At 54.6% G+C, this 12250-nt stretch overlaps 3 protein-coding genes across 3 annotated transcripts; 2 read left to right on the top strand and 1 right to left on the bottom strand.

Moving 5' to 3' along the window:
* Positions 1 to 565: 565 nt before the first annotated feature.
* CGCA056_v007500 (Arginine--tRNA ligase) lies at positions 566 to 2691 on the top strand (the record flags this gene model as incomplete). The annotated part of the gene is made up of 4 exons (XM_037322748.1): positions 566 to 841; positions 933 to 2143; positions 2203 to 2616; positions 2685 to 2691. 4 exons carry the CDS (start codon positions 566 to 568, stop codon positions 2689 to 2691), a joined length of 1908 nt encoding a protein of 635 aa, XP_037179273.1.
* Positions 2692 to 5593: 2902 nt separating this feature from the next.
* Positions 5594 to 7686, top strand: COX1 (Cytochrome P450 monooxygenase COX1; the record flags this gene model as incomplete). Its single annotated transcript, XM_037322749.1, has 5 exons — positions 5594 to 5711; positions 5763 to 6017; positions 6070 to 6786; positions 6852 to 6933; positions 7002 to 7686. 5 exons carry the CDS (start codon positions 5594 to 5596, stop codon positions 7684 to 7686), a joined length of 1857 nt encoding a protein of 618 aa, XP_037179272.1.
* An 867-nt stretch (positions 7687 to 8553) lies between these two features.
* On the bottom strand, positions 8554 to 9634 carry CGCA056_v007502 (uncharacterized protein; the record flags this gene model as incomplete). The annotated part of the gene is made up of 4 exons (XM_037322750.1): positions 8554 to 8557; positions 8612 to 9428; positions 9495 to 9549; positions 9623 to 9634. The coding sequence occupies 4 exons, from the start codon at positions 9632 to 9634 to the stop codon at positions 8554 to 8556; spliced, it is 888 nt and encodes a 295-aa protein (XP_037179271.1).
* Positions 9635 to 12250: the final 2616 nt, after the last annotated feature.

The following is a 12250-nucleotide window of genomic DNA, read 5'->3' on the forward strand; positions in this document are numbered from 1 at the left end:
AAAATACGAATAAGAGATGAACACGAGTGAGAGGTGTGAGACCGCACTCTCACCGAAGCTCCACCGCCAAAAAAATCCCATCGCGGGGCAATTTCTCGGTGAAGAGTACCCCTCCATGCGTCACCACAGCCCCTCGCTCGGTGAGATCCGCGCTCGGTCAGCAGCCAATGGCACGGGCGAATGGCTCTGTGAGTCAGTTGGGCTGGTCCGCAATTTTTTTTTCGCGGGTGACAACTGCCTCTGCCCGGCGAATCGCAAGACCCCTCCCTCGATCTTTTCCCCCTCCCCTTGTCTTCCCTGCAGCCCAGTCCAGTCATACCCCTCGATGACTAGCGTCGCGCGCTTCTTATTCTCTTCTTTTTCTTCCTCTTCACTTCGTCCAGCCTACGTTCAAACCACCAGCCTGCGCCGAGGACTCTGTTCTGCCAGCTTCCACTCGACCACGCGACCCTTCTCGACCCCGCGTCGACCGCCGTCTCTTCGTCCCCAAGTCGTCGTCCCAACATTCCGACACCTCTCCAACCTTTCCTCGAGTGCACACCCCACCATCGATAGCCTCGCCATCATGTCGACAGAACAGATTAACGCCCAGCTGGAGAAGCTCTCCCTGGGCAAGCTGGAGTCCTTCCCGGGCTGCTACCCGGATGTCAACCCCGTCGACGTCTACCGCTCCCACATCACCACCATGTTCCACGAGGTTACTGGCGTCGAGAAGTCCATCATCTACAACGCCCTCCAATGGACCCAGAGCTTGGATAAGGGTGACATGGTGCTGGCTGTTCCTGCTCTCCGCATCAAGGGCAAGAAGCCCGCGGAGCTGTCAGAGGAGTGGCTCCCCAAGGTTAGTTTGCAGCTCTTAATCGCACTATTGTGCATGCCGCAACAATCGACATGCGCTACTGTGGACTTGACTGACGCATTGGTGCTTCCAGTTCCCCGAGTCTCCCCTCATCGAGAAGCCCGTTTCTTTCCAGAACGGCTCTTTCTTCCAGTTCTGGTTTAAGCCCGGTCCCTTGGCCCAGCTTCTCCTACCCCAGGTCGCCAAGCGCGGCAAGGACTTTGGCAAGAACCACAACAACGGACTGAAGGACCCCAAAGACCCTTCCCAGGGCAAGAAGAAGATCATCGTCGAGTTCTCCTCCCCGAATATCGCAAAGCCCTTCCACGCCGGCCACTTGCGATCCACAATTATTGGCGGTTTCATCTCCAACCTGTACGACGGTGCAGGCTGGGATGTCACTCGTGTCAACTACCTCGGTGACTGGGGTAAGCAGTACGGTCTTTTGGCTCTGGGCTTCGAGAGATTCGGCAGCGAGGAGGCCCTGGCCGCCGACCCCATCAACCACTTGTACGAGGTCTACGTCAAGATCAACGCCGAGATGAGCGCCGAGAAGGAGTCGATCGAGGCCAAGGAGAAGGCTGGCGAGGACGTCACCGCCCTCAAGGACAACAGCCTGGACGAGAAGGCCCGTAAATACTTCAAGGCCATGACTGCTGGCGATGAGTCTGCGGTTGCTCAGTGGAAGCGATTCCGTGATCTCAGCATTGTCCGCTACAAGGAGACATACGCCCGCCTGAATATCCACTTCGATGACTACTCTGGTGAGAGCCAGGTCCCCGAGAAGGACATGGAGGCCGCAGCCAAGAAGCTCGAGGACATGAAGATCTCTGAGGAATCGCAAGGTGCTGTTATCATCGACTTCACAAAGCACGTGCCTGGCAAGGCCGGCAAGAGTCTGGAGCGCCCCATCATTCGCAAGAAGGACGGCACTGCTCTGTACCTGACACGAGACATCAGCGAGTTGCTGAACCGCGAGAAGAAGTACGGCTTCGATCACATGATCTACGTTGTTGCGTCTCAGCAGGATCTGCACCTGAAGCAGCTCTTCAAGATTATTGAGCTGATGGGCTACCCCGAGACCGCCAAGAAGTGCCAGCACATCAACTTCGGCCTTGTCCTCGGTATGAGCACTCGAAGGGGAACCGTCAAGTTCTTGGATGATATCCTGCGAGATGTCGGCGACCACATGCACGAGGTGATGAAGAAGAACGAGTCCAAGTATGCCCAGGTCGAGAACCCCGAGGCCACTGCCGACATTCTTGGCATCAGCAGTGTCATGGTCCAGGACATGAGCGGAAAGAGGTAAGTCGTCTGGACTTTGGCCCCGGGCACTTTCGGATGCACTGACATGGATCAACTAGGGTCAACAACTACAAGTTCGACATGGACGCGATGACTTCCTTCGAGGGTGACACGGGACCGTACCTGCAGTACGCCCACGCTCGTATCTGCTCCATCTTCCGCAAGGCTGGTCTCTCGGAGGAGGAGATTGCCACTGCGGATCTCAGCCTTCTGACTGAGAAGCATGCCATCGAGCTTATCCGCATCCTTAGCCAGTACCCTGATGTCGTCCAGAACACACTGAAGACACTGGAGCCGACGACTGTGCTTACGTACCTGTTCCGCATGACCCACGTCGTTAGCAGCAGCTACGACCACTTGCGTATTGTAGGCAGCGAGCGCGAGCTCATGAAGGCTCGCTTGGCTCTGTACACCGCAGCCAGGACCGTGCTCTACAACGGCATGCGTCTGTTGGGACTTTCCCCAGTCGAGAGGTGAGTGCACCAAGCGCTGGGCGACGCGTCTTGTTGCATGTGAAACTCGTTGCTGACCAGTCGAACAGGATGTAATGTGGCACTGTAGAAAATCATTCTTGTGGGAGGCAAAACTGGAGGGGAATACGGCCAGCTCGATATAGACTGGGCAGCCGGAGATGAGAAACGAGAGCACTAACAGCGGGCGCAGGAGCAGTCGTACGAATGACGATTGTGACGAGGAGCTACTGTGGTGGCAGGCCGGCACAACGGCCACTAGCCATCAGCCACAACGAGAAGCTACGCTATCTTGGCGAGCGCTTTGGACCGATGTGGCGCCGTGTAACAAAGAACACCCACGGGCGAAGGATCAAATGCTCTCCGGAGTCCTCGAAGGCCCCGTGGCCGCGAGGTTCATCGGAACAAGCAGATGACACGACCCAATGGATTCGCGCGTGCGCCAGCCGTTACAGTGCTGATTAATAAAAGTTGAAGTTCATCAAAAAAAACTGGAGATGAGGCGCAATGTTGACTGACGAATATCTGCAAAACGAATGCGATGAGATCTGGACGCGCAAGATTGCATGGCAAAGCCCCATTCTCCCAGTAGGGCTGCTTGCTTTTCTGCAGAGCATCGCAGACAGCAAGGCAAAGCAGAGCAGGGCAGGGCAGCAAAACGGGGGCAAAACTCAGCTAACGGTCCCGCTGAGCACTGTTTGTGGACGGTTCGAGGTCATGGTGAAGCGCGGATTCTGCCCACAGGACAAATTGAGAGAGCCGCGACGGTGTCGTTTCGCCCGTCCTCAGGTGAGAAAAGTCTGCCCCGTCATGACTGTCAAAGCAACTTTGTGCAGCCCATTTCTGCAAGCCGCGACGCCTTCGATGGCGTTTTTCCCCTGGTCCTCCCGCAGTCCCGTCCAACTGCGTCAATGGGCTGGCTGGGTGGCTTTGTCTGACGCTCGGTGACTGCGTGGGGGATTCCATTCTGGGCGCCAACGAAGTGATCGACTCGCTCGGATAGCGCTAGGGCGTCCTAATCCCTGCCAACGCCGAATCTTGCATATTCCCAAACGCTAGAGATGCGATGGCTCTCGACGGCTCTGACTGGTTCGCCGTAGCTCAGGGCAGTTCTGAGTGGCTGCCCAGTACGATGGACGGCTCGCACTCGATCTGCCAACGCTTGTTGTTCCTCATCTCCGGCTGCGAGCCGCCTCCGCACACCGTGGCTTGCAGTTGATCGACACCAGTAATCTACGCTTCAAGACTCCGATGACTACGTGACGCCCTGATTGCTTTTTCTTGCCAACCACCGAATGCAACATTGTCAAGGGCTGCCTTTCCCCCTTGAGACTGTATTGATTCTACGAGGCCGAGACTGACATCTTGCCCAGACACCGAGATATTACACCTCACCAACCCATCACATCATCAACTATCTGCCGATGCATCCTGCGCTGCCCTTATGCCTTCAATGCGGAGCACATTGTGGGCTCGGCATCAGCATTACCAGCATCAGCACTATCATCATGGCGTGAGCCTTCGCATTATCTATCTTACCTCCGAGCAAGGCGTAAGCGAAGGGAGAGAGCGAGAGAGAGAGCCGCGCCCTAGCGGCAACGCTTTTGCCTAGAATGCTTCCAAACCGCGGTGCCAACTGCCCATCTTGCCAAATTTAGGCGACGGATAGTATGATGTTCCCTTTTTGTGCCTCGCTCCAAGGTTTTAGCTGCAAGCTACTGTTCTGTCCGGCAACCTGGCGCCTTGTCTGTGCCGAGACCGGATGAGCCCCGACCTCCGGCACCCACCGCAGTAGCTCTACCTGAGGGACGGTGCCTGGGCATATGGTTCAGATGCCCAGTGGGCAAGACCAAGTGGGACGAGGATGATCCCTTTGGAGGCCGAAGAGATCCTTGGGATAGGTGGCATGGCTTGCATGGGTGTGTCCTCTTCGCCGACCAGAGATATCGACTCGGCCAATCTTTTGACCCCTGTGTTTTGGACTTCCCGCGGCTGCAACGCGCATCCTACCATCAACTCATATTCTAACCATCTCCTTGGGCCCTAATGGCAAGAGGAGCCAAGGTCAAACCCTGCTGAGGTCTGGGAGCTATGATGGCCTTCCCACACGCCCTGCAAGGACGGGCATCGGCCTTTGCTAGCATTCCGTGAGCTCCCAAGCCTAGAAAGCTCTCGGGGCTTGTACCTCTGGAGCTCCCCGTCTCTGGAGGCGAACTCTGCGTGTCTGATGTTTGCCTGTGATGGAGCTCAGTCCCCGACGTCAGAACTCAACGAACCATATGTCCGGGAACAAGCCAAGCAAGCACAACGGCCGATATGCAAGCGCAACAAGTCATCGTTGTGCAAACCTTGGGAAGGATTATCTCCTCACCACGGACCAAGACTCTGGGCTGCCCTCCATCCTCACCGCATGTCGTTGCTTCCAAGGCGGAATAGTGGCGTCCAACGAACCGCTGGTCCTGGCCTGACCTGACCTGGTCTGACCTGATTGACATGTTGCCGCCGCCGTCGCCGCCCACCCGCCGCCGCCGCCAACGCAGCTGTGCGCCGATCTTTGTAATTCGTAATGGGGGTGGACTACCACACTACCCTCGCCCTTGGCGCTTGGGGACAATCCGGCGTGTGTGGATGTCCACACGCGGGTCAATCATGTTTCCAGACAAAGGGACCGTTGAGCGTTCTCCGTCGGCCCGCTTGGGCTCCAAACGACCAGACGGCTTGAACGTGGCCCTGACTCTTCTTATTAACAGCCCAGAGACACACCGTCCGGCAGACCCGTCATCGTGGTTCTTCTCTTTTCCTGTTCTTCCTGCAATAGCGGGAGCCCTTCCTCACCCATTCCTTTCATGCCTCTTCGACCTACCCTGGCTTTCTTGTTAAGGTCGTTTACTCTTTCCTTTCTTCATACCAAGCATAGACCGACGAAACTTCCACCATCAACTTCCTCTTATTGTGTAATTCTTCTTCGAGGCCAGCAAACATGGCCATAGGCGTGGCACTTCTCGCCTTTATTGTCTTCTGCGCATGGCGCCTATACTCCGCCATCAAGCTGAAGAAGAGGCTTCCTGAGGGAGCTAAGCCCCTTCCTGGGCCCAAGGGTAGGCTGCCTCATGGGTGATGATGATGACTATGATGCTCACTTTGGACAGGTCTTCCTTGGATTGGTCGTGTACACGATGTGCCGGCGGAGGCAACATGGCTCAAGTTCTACGAGTGGGCGAAGGAGTACGGCCCTATTTATGGGCAGGAGATGTTCGGATCCTACCACGTCTGGATCTCTTCGGAGCAGATCGCTCATGACCTTCTCGGCCGCCGCAATGTCATCTACTCAGACAGGCCCATGATCCCCAACCTGCCTGACAACAGGACAAGTGGCGACTACCTTGCCCTGCTTGGCCGCACTGGTAGGCAATACTCCTCAGCTTTCGCAAGTCAGTCACTAATGGTAGCATGCAGACACATGGAAGCGTCAGCGCAGACTCTGCCATCATCTCATGAACCAGAGCGACAAGGAAGAGCTCCACGCTTACCCGACCCGTGAGCGCGATCGCTTCTTGTGGCTTCTCTCCCAGAACCCGAGCGATTATCGCGAGTACGTCGAGCAGTTCACCAGCCGTACCGTAAGCCGTCTGTCATGGGGCACCGCCCACCCGGCCCGCATCCTCCGCAAGACGACCTTCGGCCTGCTGGAGACCATCTCCCCATCCGGTGCCCTCCCTAACGTTATCTCATTCCTGATGCACGTTCCGGATGTCTTGTCGCCATGGAAGAAGAAGGAGCGCGCCCGTCACGAGCTCGAGTCCCGGCAGTTCAAGAGCAATGTCGACTTCGTCGTCGACCAGGTCGAGAAGGGTACCGCGCAGCCCAGCTTCATCAGCACATTCGTTAACCAGGGTCTCGGCGATGAGAAGGAGAAGGGCAAGTGGGGCGATCTGAAGGAGGCTACCAATGTCGTTGGTCTCATGGCCATCGCCGGCGCCCTCACTATTGGCAGCCCTATCCAGAGCTTCCTCCTCGCCATGTTACATTACCCCGAATGGCAGGCTAGACTGCAACGCGAGATCGACGAGGTTTGTGAGGGCAGGTGTCCTCAATGGAGCGACCGCGAAAAGCTTCCCATGCTGAGAGCCGTGGTGAAGGAGGTCATCCGGTGGAGACCCCCTGTTCCTACTGGTATGTGCAGCGATCCTTCATAGCAAGGCTGATTTTAGGTTCGTGTGACTGACGGGCTGTTACAGGCATCCCCCACGCTGTCGAAAAGGATGACGTCTACAATGGTTTCTTCATCCCTGCCGGTGCCACGATTCACGCTCTGGAATGGTAAGTTCCCACAAAACCAAAGACATTCCCCGTCGGACCCCCGAACTAACGAGACATTCTTAACCAAGGGGCATCACTCGCGATGAGTCAATGTACCCCGACCCCGAGACATTCAACCCCGACCGCTGGCTGCAACCGTCGTACCCCACCTTCAAGGAGCCTCTCACCCGCTTTCCCAACCTCGACGGCTTCAGCCAGTTCGGCTTCGGCCGCCGGACGTGCCAGGGCGTGCCTATTGTCGACCAGGACCTCTTCCTCATCATGGGTGGCATGGCGTGGGCGCTCAACATCACCAAGAAGCGCAACGCGGACGGCAGCGAGGTGCCCGTGCACTGGAACGACTACACGCCGCTGCTGATCGCCAAGCCGGCCTTCTTCGAATTCGACGCCGCCGTGCGCACGCCCGAGAAGGCAGACATGATGAAGGCCATGTTCGACGCCGCCAAGGAGGAGGAGGAGCACGAGGAGAAGATGATGAAGGCGGGCATGCCCGACATTGGCGACGTGCCGGAGAGGAAGCCGTCGCAGCAGCAGGAGACCGGCGGTGCTGCGAGGCGGGCGTCGGTGTTCTTCAATCTGAGGCAGCGCAAGGAGGAGGGCGAGAGGGAGAAGGTGTACCGCGAGCACGAGCGGGATATCCCCGGATGTCCCGGCCGCTGGGCGACGGAGAGCGATGTGGAGTCATCGAATGAGAAGGGGTATGTTGACGATGACAGCTGTTCCGGGCGGTCATCGCCGACGATGCTGCCGTAGTTCTGGGGATTGTTGTGGGGTAGGCGAGTATGGAGTGACGGAGCCAAATTTGGTTTGATATCAGGATTCCCTTTGTTGTTTTTCTTAAGCCCATCTTTGGGAAAAAGATGCCGACGCTACTGGAGGAGCTGGGGTAATCTGGGGTCTAGATTGTGACATGGATATACCTTCTACGATGTATGAATATAGAACAAGAATCTTTCAACCAAAAGATCAATTATCATTAACTGCAATCCCCTTTCTGCGTGAATTTGGCGATGAAGCTTCTGTGGACTGGATACCAGATCTTGCCATGTTATTCTTGGCACATTGCGGCAGCCCCAGAATACACCCTGCTCAACTACTGAGCTGCGCGGACTTGCGGCGGCAGGCGTGGGGGTTGTGCAAGTCCATCAGAGCGACCAGCCCTCTCTGCGCGCTGCTTTTGATGGCAACTCACGTTGTAAACACATGGTCTTATCTTCAAGCCGAGTGTGTAGCCATGTTCACTTAATGATTAAAGCGCACATGCCAGCTTCGCCATGACAAGTTTCATTGACTACGCATAGGGCGGGATGCACACCGTCGACAAATCGTGCGCCTTCAAAGAGGCGGACGCTCTCGGGCTCGCTCGGGTAAGTGCAAAGTAACCTAGAATCATAGCCCTCTTCATTGCGACATAAGCTCAAGTTATTTACTCCAAGTGATGCTTCAAAATTTGCAGCGCATGCCCTGCTAACGAACTATCTGGGCTTAGGGACTGAAGAAAGCTCAAGCATGTGTTAACCATGGCGCTATGTTCTGATGGGGTACATCCACAGAGCGCCTCGAATTCGGAGAGAATATTTGCAGCCGCAAATACAGGAAGAATGCGAGACCTAATTAATTTCAACTTTGGTCAGTAATGCTTCGAACATTCACCCGTATGACGCTAGTGTTTGCTCACCAGATGAAATGTCGAGGCGGATCTGAATCCATTTCTATAATTATGTCGTGTATTTCATGAGCAGCGTCGACGCAGCGTTTGATAGCTGTTGTGTGCTGTCCTCTGTCCCCTGCCATGTCCTCTTGAATCGTGCGGTTTATAACTATACGGTAGTAGTTGCACAGTAGCCTGATGCTGTATCGCTGCCACCTCACCCATTCCTCTTCACTGTCGCCAGCAACATCAAACGTCGCGGAGCCTCTGGATGATCGAAGATGGGCGGGTAATTGAGTGATGACGGCAGTGAGCTGATCATTGGTCTCGGTGACGATTGTTGAAATCCCAGGGCTATCCGAGACGTTTAAAAGGCGGGCTTGAAAGTGACGAAGAACCGAAGCAAGCTTGCAGAGCGCTATCAAGTGCTGTACCGGACGGAGAGCGGGGGTGAATCCCTCGAGATTGACGCCGAGCGAAACCTCGACGTCGTCAAGCTCCAACGGTTGATCGACCGTGAATTCTGATTCATCGATGCAGCTGTGTCCGAGCGGCAAGTTCAACCAGTCGTTTGCTATGAGTGACCAAAACAAGCGGCTTTGATATTGGCTTTCGAGCGACATCCCTCCGTCTATGTTCTGATCAAGACCGACACTGTGGCAAATGCCGGCGGCACAAGACCACAAAATGTAGTACATGTTAAGCTCGCCGAAGTGAACGTAGGAGCCGCCCAAGAGTACGATGGTTCGGACGTTGATCAGCCTGGGATCCCTGATGAAGTCTGCGGCGTGAAGGAAGAAGACGGATGCATCGAACCAGTTGGCTCGGTATTGTTCCAGCTGATCTGAACGGTGGCGCTATTAGAAGATGATTTTCACGGCAAATGAGGCCTAGAAGAAGGAATCCCCACCCTTAGACACCCCCATCGACTCGGCTTCGGGCAGAGTGAGGAAAAGCACTGAAACCTGTGGCCGAATTAGCGATACTACCCCTGAAGCTGCCTCGCAGACTAGACCTGCCGTTAGGTACGCGAAGTACAGTCCTAGCCATGCTGGATCACTGTTTTTGTTGAAGCCTGCCTCACCAAGTTCCGAAAAAAACTTGTCGTGGACTTTTTGGAGTTCCGCAGGGTTCAAGGAGCAGTTGACCCAGGGAACCCAGTTCGCGCCGTGGTTCAGAATGCATTGGCTAAGCTGCTTTGAGGGCAGAACAACGTCCTCATTCCTTTTGACTGTCAACTCCCGTGAGTGGCTCCGAAGACGATTGTAGAGTGAGTTCTCGGGGTCATCGATCTTGTGCAGCCGAATGCACCTCCCCGGACGCGCCGGCCTCTGTCTAGGATCTGCCTTCAAAGAGGTCAACTCCTCTCGGAGAGCGCGATTTTCATCAAGCAGTTGGGCATAGGTTGGCTGAGCATCATCCGCCGACGGCGGGCGGCCTTTCACTCGAACAAGCTCAGCAGCGCAGGATTCTGCCTGGCCCCGGACCCGGCAATTGCGGCAGGACAGGTTCTTGTCACATTTCACCTTGCGCCTCGCGCAGAAAGTGCAAGATTTCACGGTGCGCTGTGACGAGCGTAACTCCGATGTCACGGTAACAGCCTTGCTTTTGGTGTAATTGCAGAGGTGAATCGTGGAGTGAACTAGTGTGGTCTGAAAGCACAAATGTCCGATGGCTCAACCTTATTGGCGCTAAACTCGCCCAAAACTCGGCCGTGAAAGGGTCGAACCCTACGTCATTTCGGACTGTTACGGAATGAGCCTGGACCTCAATGGCAACAGTTGTAATAGTGAGGTGCCCTACAGGGATTCCTCTGACTCAAGAATGATGGTGTTAAATAAGTGGAGTTGTGATGTCTCTCATTTCCCCATCAACTCGCCCGAGGTCGGCCGTGTTTGTTAGCCATCACTGTCTTCATCATAGAAATGGCTTCGTACAAAAGTTCAAACACATCCGAGCAGCATGTTTTGTCTTTTGCACTTAAATAGACGTCTACTCTTCTGCCGTTGAGTTTAATGTTTCCCGGAATGGAAAGCTCTCCAGAGAGCTTTCACCATTCGAGTTCCTTACACCGGGCTGATTTGCCCTCGGTCCATATTTTATTCCTTTGGCTTCACCCACGCACCAATATCTTATGTCTGATTCAAAAATGTCCTTACAACTGCGATATTCTCCAATAGGCGTCCTCCTCAGGGCATTTTCAAATCGCAGACTCCTTCTCTATCCCGAAGAGCAGCCCGACTTCAAGTTGGATTTGTCCCGTTACGGGGGGCTCAGCAGCAGTTGTGATACGGCGACTTCTACGATCAACACCGTTCAACCAAACTCAATCGCTGATAAGTCTCCCGGCAGCCATGACGACTTTTCCCCTGGCCATCGCAATACGACCGTGTGCTGGTATGCACCTGACGACCCTGAGAATCCGAGAAACTGGACGAATCGCAGTCGAGTCTTGATCACTCTCATCATCTGCCTATACACGTTCGCTATATACACATCTTCGGCCATATACATTTCAGCTATCGAGGATGTTATTGTTGAGTTTGACGTTACACACGTCGAGGCTTCATTAGGACTAGCTCTATTCGTCCTAGGCTATGGCGTTGGGCCTCTCCTATTTCCCCCCCTTTCTGAAATTCCTCGCATCGGTCGCAGTCCCATATACACGTTAACGATGGCGCTCTACGTCATTGTGTCTGTTCCAACTGCGCTTACAAAAAGCTGGGCCGGCTTCTTGACTTGCCGCTTCTTTCAAGGCTTCTTTGGATCTCCTTGTCTTGCCTCAGGCGCCGCCACGCTGGACGACATCTACGGACCGAAGGGTTTACCATTCGCTCTCACGACCTGGACCAGTGCTAGCTTTGTAGCCCCTGCGATCGGGCCTTTGCTATCCGGATTTGCGGTGCCGATAATGGGCTGGCGCTGGTCCATGTGGGAGATCCTCTTGTTGTCAGGCCCAACACTACTCCCGATGCTTTTGCTGCCAGAAACCTCAGGGCCAACCATCATTCATTACAGAGCACAAAGACTGCGCCTCCTGACTGGACGGAGTGATCTGCAAAGTCTTGAGGAGCTTGACTCTCGAAAACTGACAGCATCTCATATTCTCAAAGAGGCTCTCATTAAGCCGCTTGAGATCACCGTCAAAGACCCGGCTGTGCTTTTCGTCCAACTTTATACAGCCATCAATTACGGCATTTACTATTCATTCTTTGAAGTTTTCCCTATCGTCTATACAACCTTATACAGCATGACAACGGGCGAGGTTAGTATTGTCTTCCTGTGCATTTTGGTTGCGTGCATTCTCGGAGCCGGATTATACTTCATTTTTTTTTGAAAGTTTACATGATCCCGAGAATGCGCCTGTCAAAGTCTGTCGTCGAACAGGAGACGCGACTACTTCCCACCCTCGCCGCGTCTTTCGGCCCGACAGTCGGCTTATTCGTCTTTGCTTGGACCTCCTCGCCACGCATCCATTGGATTGTGCCAACGATTGGCATCACGATCTACAGCGGGAGCGCATTCATCATTTTGCAATGCGTATTTGCATATATTCCGCTGTCTTATCCTCGATTCTCTGCGAGCCTCTTCGCTGCAAATGACTTTTTCAGGGGTACGTTTGCTTTTGCCAGTATTCTCTACGCGAGACCTCTGTTCGAAAATTTA

This window comes from Colletotrichum aenigma (genome assembly GCF_013390185.1).
Source record: "Colletotrichum aenigma strain Cg56 chromosome Unknown KSG_Cg56_contig04, whole genome shotgun sequence".
NCBI classification, from domain to species: domain Eukaryota; kingdom Fungi; phylum Ascomycota; class Sordariomycetes; order Glomerellales; family Glomerellaceae; genus Colletotrichum; species Colletotrichum aenigma.